Here is a 23,108-nt window from a genome sequence, read left to right on the forward strand (position 1 = left end):
AAGGGATCCAGCATACAGCTTCCAGGTCATGTGGCCAGCATGACTAAGCTGCTTCTGGCAAACCAGGGCAATGCCTAACCTTACAAAGTTGTGAGGATTGCTACAAGGCAGGGAAAACCAAATGGCTGGTGCCGATTTGCCAAGTGGGAAAATTCCTACCTGGCCCTTAAAACCAGGCAACCGGCATTAGTTATAGCAAGGCCATAGTCAAGCAATGCATAAAAAAGAGGGTGGGTGGGCTGGGAGATCTGACAAGGCAGAGAATGGAGGTTGCTCTCCCCCAGCTGCACTGCAGTTTAAACACCTTTGGCTTGGTGTCCCCAAACTACGGCCCACGGGCCAGATGCGGCCCAATTGGCCTCCCAATTGGGCCCGCGACGACCCCCACCGCCCGCTGCCGCCGCCCGCTCTTACTACGCACAGCGCGGTGGCGCACTTCGAGATCGGGAAAAGTGCCAAAAACCAATTGTGCGCATGCGTATGGGCCTCTCCCGACCCATAAGAGGTCATTTCCGGTGCACTTCCGGGTCGGGGGGAAGCCCATACGCATGCACACAGTGTTTGCACTGTTTGACAGTGGAACGGTCTCCCTCGGGAGGTTGTGGACTCTCCTTCCTTGGAGGTTTTGAAGCAGAGGTTGGATGGCCATCTGTCATGGATGCTTAGCTGAGATTTCTGCATTGCAGGGGGTTGGACTAAATGACCCTTAGGGTCCCTTTCAAACTCCACAATTATGAGATTCTAAGCCTCTCCTCCTGCCACCTCACACCCAGTGACCCTGGCAACCTTCCAAATCTCCAGGGCAAGGAAGGAGGAAGGTTTTTTCAATGGCCCTGTACTGTAATGTTGTTTCTCAATGGCCCTAGCTTGGCCAGGTTGTTTTGCATAGGCTTGCCCAGGAATTCCTCTGCAGTTTGTTTTCTCCCTTCATATCCCAAATAATCAAAATCCTACAATTTGTTAATGTCTAGGTTTAGGGGGGGGTCCCCCCCAAATCCACAACAATATCTTGCCTCACTTATAGACTGGATGAGAGCCAATGAACTGAAGCTCAATCCAGACTGAGGCACTGTTAGTAGGTGGTTCCCTTGATCACTCTTGATGGGGTTCTTTCTTCTTTCTTTGGCGATCCCTCGTAGCCGAGTAAGATTGTCTTCCATAAACACAGTTTTAACAGTGAGTCCGTATGTGACAGTGGAGGCCAATTCTGGATCCACACGTCCTTCCACAGTGGGGACATTGGTTTCCCGGCGGGAGTTGATCACGGTGTGGATTTCCCAAGCGTGCCTTCTTCTTAGTATAAAAATTCCTTCAGTAGCACCTTAAAGACCAACTAAGTTTTTATTTTGGTATGAGCTTTCGTGTGCATGCACACTTCTTCAGATACCTTCTTCATTTTTTTCTATTTTGCTTCGACTCAGACCAACACGGCTACCTATCTGTAACTTCCTCTTAGTATGTTTCTCCCTTGCGTCCTGAGATCGAGTTTCTTCAAAGCCCATGACACCTTTGGTAAAGGCTGTTCTCCAATTGGAGCAGGTTCACAGCTTGGGGGTCCTCCTGGATCCTTTGCTGTCACTAGAGGCTCAGGTGGCCTCAGTGGCCCAGAGTGCCTTCCATCAGCTTCAGCTGGTGGCCCAACTACGCCCCTATCTGGACAGGGGTAGCCTAACTATTGTTGTCTATAATGCATTTTATAATGTATTTTGAGTTCTCAGTTTTTTTTATGTTCTGAACAGCAAAATATGTTATGCTTCCTTATCTGTCGATCTCACAATATTAAAACTGTAAATGAGAACGTGATCCTGTCATTTAGCCAAGCCGTATACTTGAGCAATGGAAACTGGGGGAATGATGGGCTCTTTGCTACTGGATAGGGCTCCCCAAGGATGTTATGTTACGCTGTGGCTTATTTATGTACAGTATTTTGACCCAAAGGCACCAGCATATCAGTACAAAGTGGGAGGGTGGGGAGTACAATAAATACGACTGGGTTTGACGGTTGGCCTGTAATACAAAGAAAGGTGGTCATGTATTCAGGAAAATGAATAGGTTCTGGATCATGTTTTAGTCCCCTTAAGCTCTTGGGCCATGTTGTTCTGTTTGCTTGAATTTACAGATATAGAGGGACACAGAGAAGTGCACACAATTAACCCTCCCCCCCAATTAAGCAAAGAATTTAGCAGAATCATGAGTCTAGTCTTCTCTCTACTTTCTTGGCTTTCTATAATCCTTGAAATGTCTTTACCTGACACTACTTTGGATGACAAGAATTTGGAGCTCATGATTGCTAGTGCCTGTCCCTCAAGTGTCCCATTTTAAGCGGCACATACCAGATCACAGAAGCCAATCCCAGCTTCTGTTTGGATCCCGGAAGGTCCTGTTTTTTCATCTGCTGCAAGTCCAGAGTGCTGGACCAAAAGATGCTCACTCTGGTGCAAGTCATCAGGGTCGTGCCACCTCTGGTGTGGTCCTGCTAACGAACAGATCCTGGTGCCGGAACAGGAGGAGGGTATGGAAATAGCATGTAGTATTCTTTCTCATTTCTACCAATGCAGGCTTCCAAGGAGAAGGGATCTCATTTTTCGATGATCCATTTTTGAAAAAGGAAATAGAGAAAACTAGCATGTCAAGGAGGAGACTGGGCTAGCTTTTAATGCATGCTATACCTGAGTGTTGGCCCCATTGAACTCAGGGGGGCTTATTAGTTCTGGGTTACTTGAGCCCCACGCTCAAGTCATAAACAACTGCCCCATGTTTACAAGGTTGTGTATTCTCAGATATGCTTTTTGGACTTCTTTGAGAAGAGTCGTTCTCAAAGGGTGGTGTGCCGGCTCTCCCTGACTCTCACATGTTTCGGTGTCTCAGGCCGCTGGATTTCTCGGAGGAGAGACTTCCTTTGGGAAGGACTCATGTTCTTACCGTATACTGTATAGCTTTCTGTATGCCCCATGATCATACTGTATATATTATAAAGGTATGCGTTCTATGTTATAAATCAAGCACTGCTAGGAGTTGCTTCTTTCTGTTTCCTAGAATCATAGAATCATAGAGTTGGAAGAGACCACAAGGGCCATCCAGTCCAACCCCCTGCCAAGCAGGAAACACCATCAAAGCATTCTTGACATATGTCTGTCAAGCCTCTGCTTAAAGACCTCCAAAGAAGGAGACTCCACCACACTCCTTGGTAGCAAATTCCACTGCCGAACAGCTCTTACTGTCAGGAAGTTCTTCCTAATGTTTAGGTGGAATCTTCTTTCTTGAAGTTTGAATCCATTGCTACGTGTCCGCTTCTCTGGAGCAGCAGAAAACAATCTTTCTCCCTCCTCCATATGACATCCTTTCATATATTTGAACATGGCTATCATGTTCTCTTCTCCAGGCTAAACAAACCCAATTGCAGTTCTTACCAATAATAAAAAAAAAATCGGTGCGGCGCGAGCAAGTTTTCCTTCCGAAAGGGTGGACCGGAGAACGAAGTTTGAGGATCGCAGGCGCAAAGCAGCGCCGTTTCTGCAGCCTGGAGCCATCGGAAGAGCTCGCAGGAAGGAGGCGGAGCCGCCGGAGGAGGAGCCGACGCCTCTTTCGCTCCTTCTGGGCTTCGGCTGCGCCGGTGGCGGCGGGAGAAGGGGTTGTGCGTCGCGTTGCGCCGGACGGGAGACCGGTCACCGAGGAAGCGGCAGCAGCGGCGGCGGCGGCGGCAGCGCCAGGTCAGGGGCGCCCGAGTCACGGCGCGGGGGGGGGGGGGTCGGCCTTCCTCCGCCTGGCACGAGCGGGAGGGTTGTGGGTCGGGGCCCACCAGAGCGCTGGTGGCCTTGGGGTGCCCTCCCCGTGCGACCCGGGCGGGCGCGCGCGCGCGGAAAAGAGGAAATGGCGAGGATTTCTCCATCCCATAATGTGCACGCCTTGCCTTGGAAGGAGCCTCGTCCTCTTCCTTGGCGAGCAGCCCGGCGCGGGGGCGGATTTCTTCTACCCACCCGCTTTCGGGAGGCGGTTCTGCGCCTTGACGCTCCGCGCCTTGGGGAGCCCTGCTCCTCCTCGTTGCTTTGGGGAGCATCGCTCGTTTGGAAGACGCCTCCCCACCCCCAAAAGGCACCCTCTGCAGCCAAGGCTCCTCTTATCTATCAGCACAGGGAACAATCAAAGTCATTCTGTCTCGGTAACATTTGTAACCTGACTGTTCTTCCTCGCTCCACCCACCCGACAAGAGTGGTTAGGCAGGCAGGCATTCAACAGGTGAAGCCTTTCCTCCGGCAACAGAACCTGTTGGGTTTCTGCTTGCTACGATGCTCTTCAAAGCATATCGCTCAGCCATAAGGAACAGGAAAGGACTGTGTTTATATAACTCTTGAGTGAGATGGGAAGAAGGTTTTGACGTGTACTTGAAATATATAAGGAAAAGAACCTTCTGTCTGTTGTTTTTTGCTTATTGTGGGGGGTGCTCCCTTTTTGTCCCGGCTCCACTCTATTATTCCTGCTGTAATTCTCTCTTCTTCAATTTGAACCCTGCTTTTCAGCCTCAAACTCTCACTGTTATTTGGCCCCTCCGAATGACCTCTCAATTGAGCATTCATTCTGATTTGCTTACACAAAGCTTACGTGGATGTTAGATTATATCTGGCCATTGCTGAGCTGTTAGTCATTTGCTCATCCCACACTTGTCAATGCATTTCCCTGCCACTTTCCAAACTGCAAAAAGTCCAGATTCTTTTTTTCTTTTCTTTACAAAAAAGTGGATTTGTTGTGCTAAAGAGACAGAATCCTTTAATTCACTTTCACTGCACCCATTGAGTGGCACTTTCCCCTTAGATCTTCTCCAATAAGAAAATGTCACCTGAAACACCATCAGCCTGTTCTTCTCTTTGGGTGGCCTTATTTGCCTTAGCTTCTCTAGTGAGCGCAGTGTGTCAACTGTCTCTATTTCTCGTTTGCACCTTGTTGTGTCTTTATCCCTTGAGGACACACATTCCATTCCAGCTGCTTTGCTGGATTCTTGAAGTGCTGCTGCTTATTTGTTTCTGCTTCCTTAAGGTTCAATTTCTGATTCCCCCCCCCCTTTGCCTTGACATCTTTATCCTGGTAGGTGTGACATCAGAGCTTAGGGGTGAGACACCAGAGAGCCTTGCTTGAGGTCAAATAACAGGCGGTCATTGGTCAAAATAGCACCTCTAATGTCTGCTATTTTTACTCTCCGAGTGAAACAGCAGTTTCTGTGCCAGATAGGTAACAGGATGAAGGAATGTCTGCAGGGTTTTTGTGTGTGTGAATACACTGTTCAGTCTGGCTTCTAGTATTGTTAGAAACCTGTTAACTAATTTAATGGAAATGAAAGTTTAATGTAGAGATTTTCTTTGGGGTTGTTTTGGATAGAATGAAACACTGGTTTGCACCCGAAGTTTTTTACTCACCCACTGTTACTTCTCTTTACCCCACTCACCTAATCTCCACCCCATCCCACCAGCTTCTTTAATCCTTCCTTGGTACTTTTATCTTCACTTAATTCTCTTTAAATGATCTTCCCTCTCTTACTCCATTTTCTTGATTAAACATTAACCTTTTATTTCACTTGATTTTGTTGTTGTTGTTTAGTCGTTTAGTCGTGTCCGACTCTTCGTGACCCCATGGACCATAGCATGCCAGGCACTCCTGTCTTGCACTGCCTCCCGCAGTTTGGTCAGACTCATGTTCATAGCTTCGAGAACACTGTACAACCATCTCGTCCTCTGTCGTCCCCTTCTCCTAGTGCCCTCAATCTTTCCCAACATCAGGGTCTTTTCCAAGGATTCTTCTCTTCTCATGAGGTGGCCAAAGTATTGGAGCCTCAGCTTCACGATCTGTCCTTCCAGGGAGCACTCAGGGCTGATTTCCTTAAGAATGGATAGGTTTGATCTTCTAGCAGTCCATGGGACTCTCAAGAGTCTCCTCCAGCACCATAATTCAAAAGCATCAATTCTTCGGCGATCAGCCTTCTTTATGGTCCAGCTCTCACTTCCATACATCACTACTGGGAAAACCATAGCTTTAACTATACGGACCTTTGTCGGCAAGGTGATGTCTCTGCTTTTTAAGATGCTGTCTAGGTTTGTCATTGCTTTTCTCCCAAGAAGCAGGCGTCTTTTAATTTCGTGACTGCTGTCACCATCTGCAGTGATCAAGGAGCCCAAGAAAGTAAAATCTCTCACTGCCTCCATTTCTTCCCCTTCTATTTGCCAGGAGGTGATGGGACCAGTGGCCATGATCTTGGTTTTTTTGAGGTTGAGCTTCAGACCATATTTTGCGCTCTCCTCTTTCACCCTCATTAAAAGGTTCTTTAATTCCTCCTCGCTTTCTGCCATCAAGGTTGTGTCATCTGCATATCTGAGGTTGTTGATATTTCTTCCGGCAATCTTAATTCCGGCTTGGGATTCATCTAGTCCAGCCTTTCGCATGATGAATTCTGCATATAAGTTAAATAAGCAGGGAGACAATATACAACCTTGTCGTACTCCTTTCCCAATTTTGAACCAATCAGTTGTTCCATATCCAGTTCTAACTGTAGCTTCTTGTCCCACATAGAGATTTCTCAGGAGACAGATGAGGTGATCAGGCACTCCCATTTCTTTAAGAACTTGCCATAGTTTGCTGTGGTCGACGCAGTCAAAGGCTTTTGCATAGTCAATGAAGCAGAAGTAGACGTTTTTCTGGAACTCTCTACCTTTCTCCATAATCCAGCGCATGTTTGCTATTTGGTCTCTGGTTCCTCTGCCCTTTCGAAATCCAGCTTGCACTTCTGGGAGTTCTCGGTCCACATACTGCCTAAGCCTGCCTTGTAGAATTTTAAGCATAACCTTGCTAGCGTGTGAAATGAGCGCAATTGTGCGGTAGTTGGAGCATTCTTTGGCACTGCCCTTCTTTGGAATTGGGATGTAGACTGATCTTCTCCAATCCTCTGGCCATTGCTGAGTTTTCCAAACTTGCTGGCATATTGGGTGTAGCACCTTAACAGCATCATCTTTTAAAATTTTAAATAGTTCAGCTGGAATATCATCACTTCCACTGGCCTTGTTATTAGCAGTGCTTTCTAAGGCCCATTTGACTTCACTCTCCAAGATGTCTGGCTCAAGGTCAGCAACCACACTACCTGGGGTGTACGAGACCTCCATATCTTTCTGGTATAATTATTTCACTTGATAGTTCCATTCAATAGCTCATCTGGCCCTTTCCCCTCAAAGGAAGAAGTCCGCCTGTCCTTCCTCGCCCCCCCCCCCTGTACTATTATCTCCTGGCCACTTTTACTCCAACCAAAAGGCCATGGCACGGTTGGGGAGGAGAGGCACGGGAGCAGGATGTGGCCCTGAGGATCACTGGTGGGTCCGGACCAGGCTCTCTCTGAGAGAAACAGTGGCTTTCAAAGGGCATTTTGTGGGGCCGTGGGGTCAGGGCCAGCCCAGGACATTTTGGCCCCTGAGGCAAACTCCCAAAATGGTGCCCCCCTGAAGGGAGAGTGACAATCTACACCAGGAGCAAGTGAGGTGTAAAGACCAACATTGGGGACGAGGGGACTGTAAAGACTCCAGGGGGCAGCCCCTGCCATTTCTTCCTGGGGGTTGAGGAGACCAGCGGCACTTCCTATTCACAGGGAGACCACTGTAGGGGCAGCATTGGTGGTGGTGGTGGGGGCACTCTGCGGAGACTGCAGACCCGGCCTCCAAGGAGCGGGCCACAACCATTGCCGCCACTGCAGCAACAGCAGGTGAGGCAGCCCTTGGAGGCCGGATCTGCTGCCCTGAGGGATCCTGCCACTGAAGGCAGTCGGTCGCCTCACCTTGCCTCATGGGTAGGCTGACCCAGGGATCTGAGAAGTTCAGCAGGGGCAGGCAAATGTCTCTGAAAGTGAACATGGCTAGTTTCTCCCTCCCCGTTTGCTGACCTATTCCTTGCAATGTGCAGCCTGCCGGAAAGGGTTGGAAATGCTCCTGGGGTGCACATTCAGTGTGCCTGGTGCACTGACAGACCCCCGCTAAGTCTCGGAAGAACCCCGTGAACCAAGGGGGCGCCCCCATGTTCCAAAAGCCACGGCAGCAGAAAGGGATTCTCTGGAAGACTAACTAGGTTGCCATGGCTCCTCAAGAGTAGGCCAGTTAGGGCTGGACAGATCCTGAAGCTGAGGCTCCAATACTTTGGCCACCTCATGAGAAGAGAAGACTCCAGTGGAAAAGACCCTGATGTTGGGAAAGATTGAGGGCACAAGGAGAAGGGGACGACAGAGGACGAGATGGTTGGACAGTGTTCTCGAAGCTACGAACATGAGTTTGACCAAACTGCGGGAGGCAGTGCAAGACAGGAGTGCCTGGCGTGCTCTGGTCCATGGGGTCACGAAGAGTCGGACACGACTAAACGACAACAACAAACAATAAAGGGTTGCAAGTGGAACCTAGTTTTCTTGTTGCTGTGGTTTCTGTAAAATATTCCAGGGTTCCTTTCATGTCCATCCCATCATTTCTGGCGAGTCTGCTGTGATACCTATTGGAGAGAGAGCTGTGACCTAACAGAGGGTGCAAGTATAGGGGGCGAGAAGTTGACCCGATTAATTGGAGCCAACTTTTTAAATTATTGGTCCAAAATGTGTTAGTATATTGATAAAGTTGATTAATGTGTCAGCTGTAATTAGTCTATTGAATCCTTGTATTATAATTTCACAGGAGCTGGAGAAATGGATTCAGCCGAAAGAGCTACAAATGGAAGTGAACAAAAATCAAGGTGAAAACAACTCTTTAAACACTTTTAAAAAAACTTTTAGGTACATGAGGATTATTGCTGATACTTTTAATGTTTATAGCAGCCTCTCCATTTTATATCCACAACAATTCTGTGTGGAGCACTCTTTTACATTTTATAAATGCCAAAAGTAGGGATGGAAACATCTCTCAGAGTTGGTTCCCTCAGTTTCTCATTTTACCAATCTTAAATTCTGTTGTCCATATTTCTGTAGCAGTTTGCATTTTTTTTAAATGCTCATGAAAATTGGTCAGATTTTTGTGTGCGCATTTCTTCTAATAAACACATTTTTGTGTGCAGTTTTGACTAATGTATACATTTTACAAGCATTTCCCCCGAATGTGATGCATTTATGCATGTTATTTTTAGGGCTGGAAAATATATCGATATATCATCCAAAACCAGTTTGAAGTCCAGATCGTGATAGCGGTTTCATAATTTTGACCTGGCAATATATCACGAATCATGGTGTGTGTGTGTGCGCGCGCGTGTGCTTTGACGGTTGGCTCTGTTTGATTGTCGTACTGTTTCAGAGAATGTGAATTTGATAAATGGGGCTTTAAATGTGAACCAAATCTAAATCCTCCCCATAAAAAGTATTTTCCTAGAAATATGAAAGCATACATACTACAGTGGTACCTCGGGTTACGAACGCGATCCGTTCCGGGTCGCAGTTCGTAACCCGAAAAGTTCGTAACCCGAAAAAGGCCCGAACCGCCGTTTTGCGCATGCGGCAAAAACACTTCTGGGTTTGCGCAGTTCGTAACCCGGGTTGTTCGCAACCCGAGGTGTTCGCAACCCGAGGTACAACTGTACTACCAATATCTTATTCTTATTTTCTTATTTATTATAGTTTGTGCCTTTATTATTTATTATATATTGTGCCTTTTCTCCTGTGAGCTTGAGGCAGTGCAGACTCTGGGAGATTGTACAGTACTGATTGGATAGGATGAGGAACTGTGACTTCTTCCACACTAAAGCTGCTTCCACCCTTTCAGTCCTGTTCAGCTAAGTTCCCTTCCACAGTTAATTAAAAGGTTCCTGATTTTAAAGGAACCCAGTTGATACCTGGCATCTGTGATCATAGAATCATAGAGTTGGAAGGGACCCTAAGGGTCATCCAGTCCAACCCCCTGCAATGCAGGAATCTCTGCTAAAGCATCCAGGACATATGGCCACCCGAGCTCTGCTTAAAAGCCTTCAAGGAAGGAGAGTCCACAACCTCCCGAGGGAGACTGCTCCACTGTTGAACAGCTCTTACTACCAGAAACTTTTTCCATGTGTTTAGTTGGAATCTCCTTTCTTGTAACGTGAAGCCATTGGTTTCAGTCCTACCCTCCAGAGCAGGAGAAAACCAGCTTTCTGATGTCAGGTCCTGTTCTGGTTCAGCTACAATTACTGATTTGCTGCCATTTTATATAACAGACCCACCAGAAAACCAGAAATTAAAGGTCCCTTCATTGTGGAAATAGGAACTAAAGTTTAGGGGAAAGTAAGGGAAGTTACAGGGACGCGTGTGGCGCTGTGGGTTAAACCACAGAGCCTAGGGCTTGCTGATCAAAAGGTCGGCGGTTTGGATGGCTGTCTGTAGGCAATGAAAGGTTTTAAACAACTCCTCACCCACAATAATACAACCACCAGACTTAACATGGACACTGGTACCAGAGCCTGCAATAAACCCAGATGCCAACTTTGCTGCCACATACACCCGGACAACACCATTACTGGCCCCAACAACATCCAACATACCATCTCAGGACTATTTAATTGCTCATCTTCTAACATTGTGTATGCCATCAAATGCCAACAGTGCCCTTCAGCTCTCTATATTGGACAAACAGGCCAAACCCTACGCTAAAGGATAAATGGACACAAATCTGACATCAGGAACCACAAGACAGAGAAACCAGTAGGAGAACACTTCAATCTCCCAGGACATTCTATACAAGATCTCAAAGCAGCTGTTTTATTACAGAAAAATTTCAGAAACAGACTGGAAGGAGAAGTTGCTGAATTGCAACTCATTAGCAAGCTTAAAACCATGGGGCCACCTGGAATGAATAAAGACATAGGATTCTTATCTCATTATACATGATCAAGCTTTCCTTAGCACCTCAGCCCTTGCTCCCCCCCCCCCCCGCAAGACCAATTGCAGTCATTAACAGTCGTTAACAGTCATCAACAGGTTTAGCCCATCACCCCCACCCCCCACCCTCTGAATATACATAAGGGTCTGGTGGCTTCTGTTTCAGTGTATCTGATGAAGTGTGCATGCACACGAAAGCTCATACCAAAATAAAAACTTAGTTGGTCTTTAAGGTGCTGCTGAAGGATTTTTTAAATATTTTATTTCCTTTTTAGTATTACTCTCCATGGCATCTCACCCAGCGTTTCTCTAAGTTTTCTGAAGTCGGCTTTCTTAAAGTCTAGTCGGCTTTCTTAAAGTCTTTCTTCAAGTCACTATCTCTTAGCCTAACCTACCTCACAAGGTTGTTGTGAGGATTAAATAGGGGGCAGAGGGAACCATGGACACCATATTGAGAACTTCTGCTGAGTTCCAAAAGAAAAGTTGGATTAATTAATGTGTTATGCAGTTGATTAACAAAATGTAGCTATGTCATCTGCGGCCATAAATAGAATTTCTGCTTGACTTCTACTCTCCAGGAAATTTTTAAAAAGCCTTGTGCGGAAGCAGCCCCAAGACCTCCTGTTAGTGATTGGAACGGGCGTGAGTGCTGCTGTAGCGCCAGGAATTCCAGCCTTGTGCTCCTGGCGAAGCTGCATTGAAGCCGTCATTGAAGCCGCGGATCAGCTGGAGGTGCTACACCCGGGGGATGTGGCTGAATTCCGCAAAAAAGTGGTCAAAGAGCGAGACTTGCTTGTGGTTGCACATGACCTCATCAGAAAGATGTCGCCGGTAAGCACATATCTATAGCTTTGGATCAAACAATACTTGACACACGTAATTACCATACAATAGTCTTTCCTCAAACTTGGGCCACCAGTTGTTGTTGAAGTACAACTCCCATCATCCCTGACCACTGGTCCTGCGAGCTAGGGGTGATGGGAGTTGTAGTCCAACAGTTGGAGACCCAAGTTTGAGGAAACACCAGAACTTAGTTCCAGCAACTCTCAGGTGAGCGCCATTGCCATTATAAGAGAACGAGGGTTAGTTCCCACACCTCTTTTTCTAGAAAAATAGCACTGGATATAAGGTAGCTGACCTTGTATACTTTGCCTGCCTTTCTGTTGGCATTGGGGGGGGGGGGAGAGGAAGACGGAGAAAGAGAGAGACCCTTCTAAGGCCCCTCCTGTCCTGACCTGTTTGTTGAACTATTGCATTTGAACCAGTTTTTGTGATTAGGGGTTTGGTTCCTGCTCAGGTTCAAGGCAACCAAGAAATCTTAGATTTGGATTTCCCAGGCACTAGCCTCTTTAAGTCACTATTTGGGCTTAAGTGGGTCTTTTCCACGCCCTGCTTCCAGGTATTTGGCAGTTTCTCCATGTTTGCATTTTTAGGCTAACACCGTCCTGTTCGCACAGGGCAAATTGGGGGAAGGCATGTTGTCCCTTTTTGGAGCGAGGCAGGGGGGCTATTTGAAATGGTTCAGGAGGACAAGGTTATGCCAGGACTTACCTTAGGTATATTAATGTGGTGAGCCGTAGCGCTCTATTTCCTTCTTGTTTTGTCTGTGGATGAGAGTGGTTACAGTTCCACCAGGATGCAAAAGTTATCCTGGCATGTGGTTACTATTTACTGTCCCCAGGGAAAAAACGAAACACTTTTTGTAGAGTAGCATAATGCACAGCTTTCTGATATCCCCTCATCCTCACCTACGGCAAGTTGTGCACTCACAAACCTCAACTTCAGCAGAGTTATTGAGACCTTGGCGGACCAGAAGACATGGCCTTGTAGTCTGCAGATTGTGCAGACTTTGTGGTAATGCCATGAGCCCTGTTAGAAAATAAGAAGAGCCTGCTGTATGAGACTCATCCAGCACCCTCTTCTCACAGCAACCAACCAGATGTCCATGACAAGCTCGCCGGCAGAACCTGAACACAGCACTCTCCCCACTTGTGATTTCCTGCAGCTGAAACTCAGAGGCTATGCGCCTCTGACGGTGAAGGTAAAATAGAGCCATCAGGGCCACTAGGTGTTGATAGCTTCATCCCCCGTGAATTTTGATGGCTTCACAGTTTTTGTCTTACTCTCAAAGGCCTCTACACAGATGTCTTCCTTCTGTGCTTCTCTTTCCTCCCCCAGCGCACCGGAGATGCCAAGCCCAACTTCTTTCAGGACTGCCTAATGGAGGTTTTTGATAACTTGGAGCAACACATTCAGAATCCTGTTGTTCTGCAGTCAATTCTTCGGCTAATGGAGAGAGGCACTATGGTGCTGACCACAAACTATGACAACTTACTTGAAATCTTTGGTCAGCAACAGGGTAAACCAATGGAATCTCTTGACTTAAAAGATAAGGACAAGGTATGCTAAGACTACCGCTGTACCAAATTAACAAGGGCAATTAATCAGGTGTTCGGTGGTGGTTATTTATTAAATTCATATACCGCCCTTCATCCAATTATTTCAGGGTGGTTCATCCACCTCAAAGTCAGCTGTTTCGGTTTGAGATGTATTTTCAGAGGTAAAATGGCTTTATTTGGGGGGACAGAATCAGAGCAGCTGCAAAAATTTTTCACCTGAAAGTCCTGCTGTACAGTCATATCTCGGTTTAAGTACGCTTCGGTTTGAGTACTTTCAGTTTAAGTACTCCGCGGACCCGTCTGGAACGGATTAATCCACTTTCCATTACTTTCAATGGGAAAGTTCGCTTCAGGTTAAGTACAGACTTCCGGAACCAATTGTGTACTTAAACCGAGGTACCACTGTAATCAGATTTTGAATATTGGCGAACTAGGAATTACTGTTGACATAATAACTGTCTGCCTCTTTTGCTATTGAAAGCAGCTGAATATACAGTAAGCCTACAACTTAGCTCACTTTACTTTCATGACCTCAATCTTAAATGCGATCTTATATAAATGAATATGTTGGAAAAATTGGGAAAAATCAAATACATAGTAGAAGCGTGTCAATCAGCCATTGCACTCATTCTGGGAGAGTGTTTTGGCGGCGTCCGGGTCGGAGGGTGAGAGAAGGCCTAGCAAGAGCACAGAGGGCAAAGGGAAGCTGGTCTGAGAGTGGGCAGAGGTGATCTGAGAGCAAAGGGAAGATTGGCTAAGCAAGGGAAGGTGGTCTGATAGTGAGGGGAGGTGATCTGGAAGGTAGTCTGAGAGCAAGAAGAAGGTGGTCTGAGCAGGCCGAAGTGCTCTGGATTTTAAAAATAAAAACATTGAATGCCTTGCAGACATCTAAAGGTACAAAAAGTGTCCCATGCTGTATTTGTGTGTGCCAGGGCTGGGAGAGATATGCATGTTGAATCAGAAGTAAGCCCTATTGAGTTCAGCATGTAACTTAAAGGTAAAGGGACCCCTGACCATTAGGTCCAGTCGTGACCGACTCTGGGGTTGCGCGCTCATCTTGCATTATTGGCCGAGGGAGCCGGCGTATAGCTTCCAGGGCATGTGGCCAGCATGACAAAGCTGCTTCTGGCGAACCATAGCAGCACATGGAAACGCCGTTTACCTTCCCGCTGTAGCGGTTCCTATTTATCTACTTGCACTTTGACGTGCTTTCGAACTGCTAGGTTGGCAGGAGCTGGGACTGAGCAAGTAAATGTGTTGAATTGGCAAAATGATTTTTCCTGGAACTAAGCTAATTTCATGATATTTGATCCTATCACTGTTTCACTCCAACCCTAGTTAAGACCAGCTGCCCACCCTCCACTCTGTTTACAGAATGCAATTGCAAACACTTTAGCAATTCCCACAACTTTTATTGAAATGAATGAGAGCAGGCTGAGAAATTTCTTTCCGTGGAACTTGCATTTGCAGGGGGCAGGAAGTAGCCCAAGGTTGTTCTTCGTCATTGTTCTTTTATTTTGAATACTGCGTTCTGTTAACAGTGGGCAGAAAATTCTTCCTCTTTAAAATGTTACCTAGATATACAGTGTTTCTCTAAAAACAAAAATGTTTAGTCTAGTTGTACTGGAGTGTTCCCTTTTCAGCTATGTGTAGCATAACCACTGTCAGGTTTGTTTTTTAGAAAACCTATTTCACAAGCAGTTACAAGAAATATGTCCCTTTGCAATAACAAAGCTCAAAGAGGATTCAACGTTTAGCAGCAAATTAGGAAAGCTTATTATATTAGTGCATTTCCGTACTCTTTAAGTAAGCCAGTAGGAGCCTATGGACTTGTGAATGTGGGATCTAGTGTTGTTATATTACCCCAAAGCAGTCAGGTGCCCAAGGCTTGCTATAACATCATAGCAACTAAACCAATAGCATGTTTTGCAGTAGAAATAAAGGTCAGCTGTGAAATCACAGGGTGTTTTGAAAGCCCCAGGTAAACTGAAACAGCTGGTTAAGAAAGAGGCATGTTTGACAACATTCTGTTGCCCATTTGAATGGCTATAGCTGGATTACTTGTATTGACATTTTTCTGTAGAAGGTAGCTGGATTGATAGATACATTTTCACCGTATTGTTTTCTAGAACATTGCTGTATTTTTCCATTTAAAAAATAGAAAAGGAAAATAAACACATATATTTTGATTTGCAGATTATCCCCTCCCCCATTTTGTTTGAAATGATACCATTGTAGAATTTGCATTATTGCAGAATATTGTTCTGCATTTAATAATTTGTAACTTAGCTCTCGAATGCCATGTTGCAGCCTAGACAATTCTGTAAACAATGGCAAGCCTTCAACAGGTAGCAAATGAAATTTGTGCAAATGCTGTAGCCTGCAGTTTGGGTGGGTTCCTTTTTCAGATTTACTGGTAGAGACAGGAGGACATAGCCCACGTGAAATCTGGGATGTTTTTAGGGGAGCAGGTGTATGTGCACCAGCCCGTTACCTGGTGGATATCCACTACGTGGAATACCGCAGACTACTTACTGAGGCTAGACTGAATGTCCTTGAATCTGCGGTTTTGAGGGGAAGATTTGGAGTCCCATACGGTCAGAGAATGTGCCATTGTGCCTTGGGTGAGGTAGAATCCACAGAACACATTCTACTGAGTTATCCCTTTTATAATGATTTAAGGCAATATCTTATAGACCCGTATTTATCTTAGTTTAGTTCCCGACCAAGAGAACGGCAGGCAGCATATTTGCTAAACAAGCCCACTGGGAAAATAACCTTCTCAATGGCTAAATTCCTCCTCCTGGCGCTCAAGTGTCGGAAACGTATAATCGAATGTCTTGATGTGGGTTATCTGTAGGAGGTTTAGTAGTGCGGTCATACCCCATTTATGTATCCCTCTGATGCCTTCAGTTTTATATTTTTATATTTTTATGTATCCCTCTGATGCCTTCAGTTTTATATGTTTATCTTTGTACTGAGAAATGTTTTTTGTTTCTGACTATCGGTCGAATAAAGTATATTGATTGATTTACTGGTAGTTGTTTTTTAAAGTAAATGAGGGAAGTGATAGTACTGTCACCAAAATGAATAAATCACATGTCCCTTTTGAGACACGACCCCTTTCTGCCTCATGCTTGACAGAATTAATAAACTGTTTGACTTTCTCCAGGTTCTCCAGTGGGCAAAAGGACACGTCAAATATGGAGTTCTTCACATTCACGGTCTGTACGCTGATCCCTGCGGAATGGTGTTGGATCCCTCAGGATATAAGGATGTTACTCAAGACCCTGAGGTGATGGTATGTGCACCTTGAAACCAGGAAATTCTTCTCTTTCAAGTTATGTCGCCTATAAATCAGGAACTGCTTCAAAAGCATATTTCTGTTGTTGGGGCCAGGAGCTTGCCTTCCGTGGCCTCCAGCTCCTTATATTAATCCCTGTTGCCCATGTTGTATCATTTAACATATATGGCTTTTGTGGGTGAGGAGGAATTTTGTGCAACAAGCCCACAACTTGCCCACATTTAACTTGTGCACATTCAGCTTTACACATGCAGCAACAAATTAAAAAGGTGGCGGGGTCTGGGGGGGAAATGACTTTAGCAGTTCCATCTGCCATTGAACCCGATGGGTTTTGACTATATGTGATTTTGGCTTTAGGCGTGATCCCCAGAGCATTACCCCAATGTAAGTTGCAGGCCTTTTTCTGATACTTTTTCCAGTGTATGCATCACTCCTTGATGAAGTGTAGATGTGCACAGTGTGAGAGGGTCGAACTCAGGCCTGCGTTCAGCAACCATATTTGTTATCTATGTAGTTTTAACAAGAGCCATGTGAGTTTGGTCACGCTGAAAAGTAGTGATTTGCTATAGGCTACTCTTTTTCTGAGGAAGGGTTTGAATCAGTTCTTTCCACTATAAAATATTCTAATGAAATGCTAATTAAGTGGATGCAGACAGTGGCTCAGCAACTTAACAAAAATATCTTTTGTTAAGACATCTTAACAAAAATATTTCTAATATATGTGTATATTTTGAAAAGTAACGTTATACTACCAAATTCATTGGGCACAAAAGTGCAAATGGTTATGTTGTGTTGTAAGTACATATGTAATGAAGCCATCAAAATACTAACTTGCAAAAATTTTACTAGCCCAAATGTACAATTATAAGTCATTTGTGGCATAGTGACAACCTAAAGGAAAACTGTTTGAAAACTCCCTTGCCTGGAAGCAATTTTGGTCCACTATAGGCAATCAGGAAAATGGCCGTTTACGAGCCTAGGCTGCCTTACAATTAAACATTTATCTTATATGTGACTTGTTCTTCACAGGAGGCTCTGCAGAACCTGTACCGGACAAAATCGTTTTTGTTTGTGGGCTGCGGAGAAACCCTGCGTGATCAGATATTTCAGGCCCTCTTTCTGTACACTGTCAAAAACAAAGTGGATCTAGAACATTATATGCTGGTGCTTAAAGAAAATGAAGACCAGTTTTTTAAACTCCAGGCAGATATGCTCCTACACGGAATAAAAGTAGTATCCTATGGAAATTGCTTTGAAAGTTTCCCAGAGTATGTTCAAGATCTCTCCACTCAGATCTGCAAACAGAGAAGTCCAGGTGCTGTATGTGTGTGTCAAATGTTGTGTCAAAACATTTTTTTCTCTTCTCCATATACCAGTTGTTTTTAGTTTCTTATATTTCTGGAATAAAGGGTATTGCTTTGTGTGTGAAACTTCATCCTTCGGATGCCACATTCATTTGTAAAATGGTCTGTAACAACCACCATCCCTTGTTTCTGTACTACCTATGACAGGCATCTCCAAACTTCGGCCCTCCAGATATTTTGGACTACAATTCCCATCTTCCCTGACTACTGGTCCTGTTAGCTAGGGATCATGGGAGTTGTAGGCCAAAACATCTGGAGGGCCGCAGTTTGGGGATGCCTGACCTATGACAATCATGGAAATGATAGCCAAATCATCGAATTATAGATCTATGAGTTCTTTTATTCAGGCTAAACATACCCAATTCCCTCAACCATTGTTCATAAGGCTTGGTTTCCAGAACCTTGATCATCTTGGTTGCTCTCCATTGCACACATTCCAACTTTGCAATATCCTTCTTAAATTGTGGGGCCCAGAACTGGACACACAACTCCAGGTGTGGTCTGACCAAGGGAGAATAGAGTGGGACTATGACTTCCCTTGATCTGGACACTAGACTTCTGTTGATGCAGCCTAGAATAGCATTAGCTTTTTTTGCTGCTGCATCACACTGTTGACTCATGTTAAGCCTGTGGTCTACTAAGACCCCAAGATCCTTTTCACATGTACTACAATATTTTGCTCTTTTTATTTTGGAAGGCTTGGGATACAGCAAAATATACATGTTAATAAGTATTGCCAAAGGGCAAATATCCCATTTTCAAGAAGGTTGCCCACATGCTGCCCTATCCCATCTTTGGCCCAGTAGTTCTAGGAAGAAGAGCTGTTTTCTCTTATCCCAAGAGTCTACTCCATCATGGAAATATTATCATGATACAGTACTGCAGAAATGAGGATGTAGACTCTTGGACTAGTAAAAGCACAAGTTAAATATAAATAATTATTTGCGGTTCACCTCCATGGAGAAACATACCACTTTATATAATACAGAAATATTGTAATATAAAATATTGTGCGCGTGTGTGCAGAGTCACATGTTAATAATGTCCTAGATAAGATGCCTGTGTGCATTTAGCCTAACATGCAACCTTGTTTATTAGCAACTCTGAAAAGTGAATGTAGTTAAGTCTATCCTATCTCGTTCATGACATAGTTTTCATTCTTTCTCCAGATGCAGATCGGGTGGACAGTACAACACTTTTGGGTTAAGTACATTTTTTAAATTTGAATGTAGGCCTTGTAATATTCAGTTGGGGTGGGTCTTGGGAAGACCTGGGATAGTATGATTTTACACTCATGAAAAATTATGTGCTAGTTTGAATTATCGAGTAATTATATTCTGTTTTACAACAACAACAACAACAACAACAACAACAAGAACAGTAAAATAATAATAATAATAATAATAATAATAATAATAATAATAATAATAATAATAATAATAATGAACTCTCTCTGGCAATAGTATTCAGAGAAATTGATAAGATCTTAAATTCACATTTTCCCAACTTCTCAGTTAGTGGTTTGGTTTATAATTGACAAATTTAACAAACATTTGCATAATAAAGAGTTGATATAGCACCTTATTATAGCAGCTAGAACAACCACTGCAGTTTGGGGGAAATTGAGCCATTCTTACTACTTGGTACACTAACGTGTGGAATATTGCTGTGCTAGAAAAACTAAGTCCTTGGGGGCCAAAAAAGAGAGGATGATTTTGTACCTGTTTGGTCTCACTTTCATTTCATTTGAAAGCAAGGAAGAAAATGGCCAAGGACTGAGCTCAGCCTATGAACAAATATAGCTGATTTAGTGACAGGGGGTGCTTGAATACATTATCTACTTTGCCTTGGTATAATAGGTAGGGTTTATGTTTTGTAAACTTTTATTATGGTTTATTTATTTTGGTTTATGGCGTATTTGTTTCGTGCAGTAATCCCTTAATTTTGCAAGCAGTACTGTAAATGTATAGGTGTTCCTCAGGGATTTTGTTTCAGCATCGTAGTGCTTAAGGCAGGAGCATTGGAAGGCTACCTCAAAGTTGTGCCTGTCAGGAGAACCCTATATGTGCCGTGTTTCTCCAAAAATAAGACACCGTCTTATATTTATTTTTCCTCAAAAAAATAACACGGTGGCTTATTTTCAGGGGATGTCTTATTATTATTTTTATTAAGTATGGTACAGTTTAACAAGGTTAAACTGCCTATCACTGTGGCTTATTTTCGGGGTATGGCTTATTTTCGGAGTATTAGTGTTTAATGGTGCAAATTTAATGTTTCTGTTGGAAGCCGCCCAGAGTGGCTGGGGAAACCCAGCCAGATGGGTGGGGTATAAATAATAATAATAATTATTATGGCATATTTTTCTGGTATGGCTTATTTTAGGAGAACCCTATAGTAATACCACTGAAGGGCGATTTGTGTGTTTCTTTTGTGCACAGCCACAATTTAAACACATTTACCTGTTGATCTATGGACTTAAGTTGCCTTAAACTCAATGTTTGGATTTTGAGGTACCACTTCAAACAGTTACAACTGTATAAAACTCAAGTTATCTGGTCAAACAAACTACTTGAAACAAACATCTCATTTTTCTATTCAAGCGGGAAAATCCTCTGGGGAATGCCTGTCAATGATCAAGCTAACCTGTGCAGATCAAGTTTTTTTTTTGGGGGGGGGCAATCTGGACGTTAACCTTCTCTGCCCACTCCTGCTTCCTGCCTACTTTATCTCCCCACTGATTTTGCCAGTAAAATCAGTGGGGACTTAGGAGGCCAGATCAGGCCTCTGGGGCCCAGGTTGTGGATGCATTCATTTCAGCAGGGAAATCTCCACCCTGGCATACCTTTTATAACTGGTTAACCGTGGGTTCAGGGACCTGAAAAAGCCTCCAACCCCACCAGTTTGGGCAGCAGCAGCAAAGGGAAAAAAAGTTAAAGTAGATACACAGCTGAATGGGCAGGACCCTGATACAGGTGCAAATTCTACCTCTGCTGGTATGACCCCCGAAGGGTTATCCAACGGTGAACGCGGGCCTCCATCCACAATGGTTACCTACATCTGGCATACGGCACAGGATTATGATGTGAATTCTAATGGAGGTCAATATGTGCCTAGTTGGAGCCAGTCTTTTCATGAAAATCCTTATGTTCAATACATGTGTACGATTTTGGAATCCTGTTTGTTCTTACAGGAACATCTTGCGTGGATTGTGCCAAGAGACGGCTAGGGGAGAGCAGTAATGACCAACTTAAGAGACCAAGGCTTCCAGATAATGGTAATTCTAACCCGTTATTTGACTTTTATTTTTATTTTCAAGGGGACATTGTTTCCAAGCCTACAAACAGTGCATAGCACATATTTATGAGCCTGCAGTGTAAAAGTAAACAGAATTAAATGAATGCAGGATGTGTAAAAATAGTCTCATGGGGGATGCAGCTGATATTTTCAAGAATGTGCCTAGTGTCATGCCACACCATGGGGGAAGTTGCACTGCATCTTAGTTATCACTAAGTCCTAATTTGGGTTAAATAAATATTTGTTTATTACTATAAGACCCCCCAAATGGTCATTTTGAGAATAAAAGTGTGGCTTGAAATGCCAAGAGTTACAGGAAAAAAATCCTTGTGCAGAGATTTCATAAACACTATCCTGCTTACTTTGTTTATTTCTGTGGTAGAAGTGGGGAATCTTATTTTTGCCATATAAACAGTGGGGTGGCGTGCCAGCAATCTAGAACCAATTGGGAGAACTCGTGCATCTCCAAACTCTGCAGTTATTTCCTAATCTGGAGGTGTTTAGAGAGATCTTTGCTCACGTCATCAACGGCAGTTGGAACTGACTATCTTGATGGAAACACATTTCTCTGCATGTAAAGGGATAAATTATGAATTAAGTTTGTATCTCGGCATAGTGTGTGCCTTTATCATCCATGGAGAGATACTAAACTGCTCCTTAGCCGAGAGCATAAGCATCTACCTGCAATACTACAAGGCAGTTTCCTTTCTGCCAAAGTTTTCAAAGCTTTAAAACAGCTGCTTTTAGAACTAGAGGCAGAATTTCCTGGCACCTGTGCATACCCATTGCTTCTATAATTTGTCTAGATAAAAGAAAATAGTATTTTTTTCAATTTGAAAAGACTTTTTTTCAAAAACAGGTAGTGTTGAAGATGTTGCCCTCTCTGAATACAAGAATGTAACTTGAACAACAGTGGTCTACAATGAGAGTCTCATCTGATTATATCATGGATAAGGATTCCAAGAGTGGCCAAGAAGATCCTTTAAATTTATATGCATTGTTTAGTAAGAATTGTTTAGGAATGGATTTTCTATTACAGACTTGTACACCTATTCAGGATATGTACATTTTAAGGGTCTCCGTTAACCAATTTGCAACTACCTCAGTGAAGGAATACTGCAAAAGGATATATAGCTTCTGACATAAATCTGTGAAACAGCGTTTTACCTTCTTTTAATTGGACTAATTTTGTTTCCATTCGTCTGAATCCAAAGGTGAGTATTAGAAATCATCTTCTCACAAGGGCAGTTGTGAGAAAAGTGCATGAGAACTGCTACAGAACCTACCCATCAGAGTGAACTCTTGTGCAAACATCTGTGGAACAGCAGTTATGGTAATTTTTATTTTGCTTACTCCTACCCATTGGAAATGAAAACAGGTTTTGCACATTTTGTAAGTTTAAAAAAAAACTTGGTTGCAGTGGGGTGCAGTGGGCTTTTAATTTATGTACATTTTAATAAAGAGATTTGAAACCCAGGAGCAAATATTTGTTGTTTTCTGTATATATTTTTTTAAACCTAGGAAAATGTCATAAAATAAAGGACATAAATAGAAGGTAAAAGCTATGAGACTAGTAGAAGAGCTTTGTTAGAACAGCATTGTTTTCATAGAATCATAGTTGGAAGAGACCACAAGGGCCATCCAGTCCAACCCCGTAAAGCAGGAAACACCAAAGTATTCCTGACATATGACTGTCAAGCCTCTGCTTAAAGACCTCCAAAGAAGGAGACTCCACCACACTCCTTGGCAGCAAATTCCACTGTTGAACACATCTTACTGTCAGGAAGTTCTTCCTAATGTTTAGGTGGAATCTTCTTCCTTGTAGCTTGAATCCATTTCTCCGTGTCCGCTTCTCTGGAGCAGCAGAAAACAACCTTTCACCCTCTTCTATATGACATCCTTTT

At 43.9% G+C, this 23,108-nt stretch overlaps 1 protein-coding gene across 1 annotated transcript; it reads left to right on the forward strand.

Annotated features, from left to right (window-relative positions):
* Nucleotides 1-3,597: 3,597 nt before the first annotated feature.
* SIRAL2 (SIR2 antiphage like 2) lies at nucleotides 3,598-22,680 on the forward strand. The gene is made up of 9 exons (XM_035138385.3): nucleotides 3,598-3,710; nucleotides 8,682-8,739; nucleotides 11,422-11,674; nucleotides 13,022-13,243; nucleotides 16,415-16,543; nucleotides 17,576-17,861; nucleotides 19,080-19,112; nucleotides 21,101-21,184; nucleotides 22,064-22,680. Exons 2-9 carry the CDS (start codon nucleotides 8,693-8,695, stop codon nucleotides 22,108-22,110), a joined length of 1,101 nt encoding a protein of 366 aa, XP_034994276.1. The 5' UTR covers nucleotides 3,598-3,710; nucleotides 8,682-8,692; the 3' UTR covers nucleotides 22,111-22,680.
* Nucleotides 22,681-23,108: the final 428 nt, after the last annotated feature.

Source organism: Zootoca vivipara, chromosome 5 (assembly GCF_965207765.1).
Source record: "Zootoca vivipara chromosome 5, rZooViv2.hap1.1, whole genome shotgun sequence".
NCBI classification, from domain to species: Eukaryota; Metazoa; Chordata; class Lepidosauria; order Squamata; family Lacertidae; genus Zootoca; species Zootoca vivipara.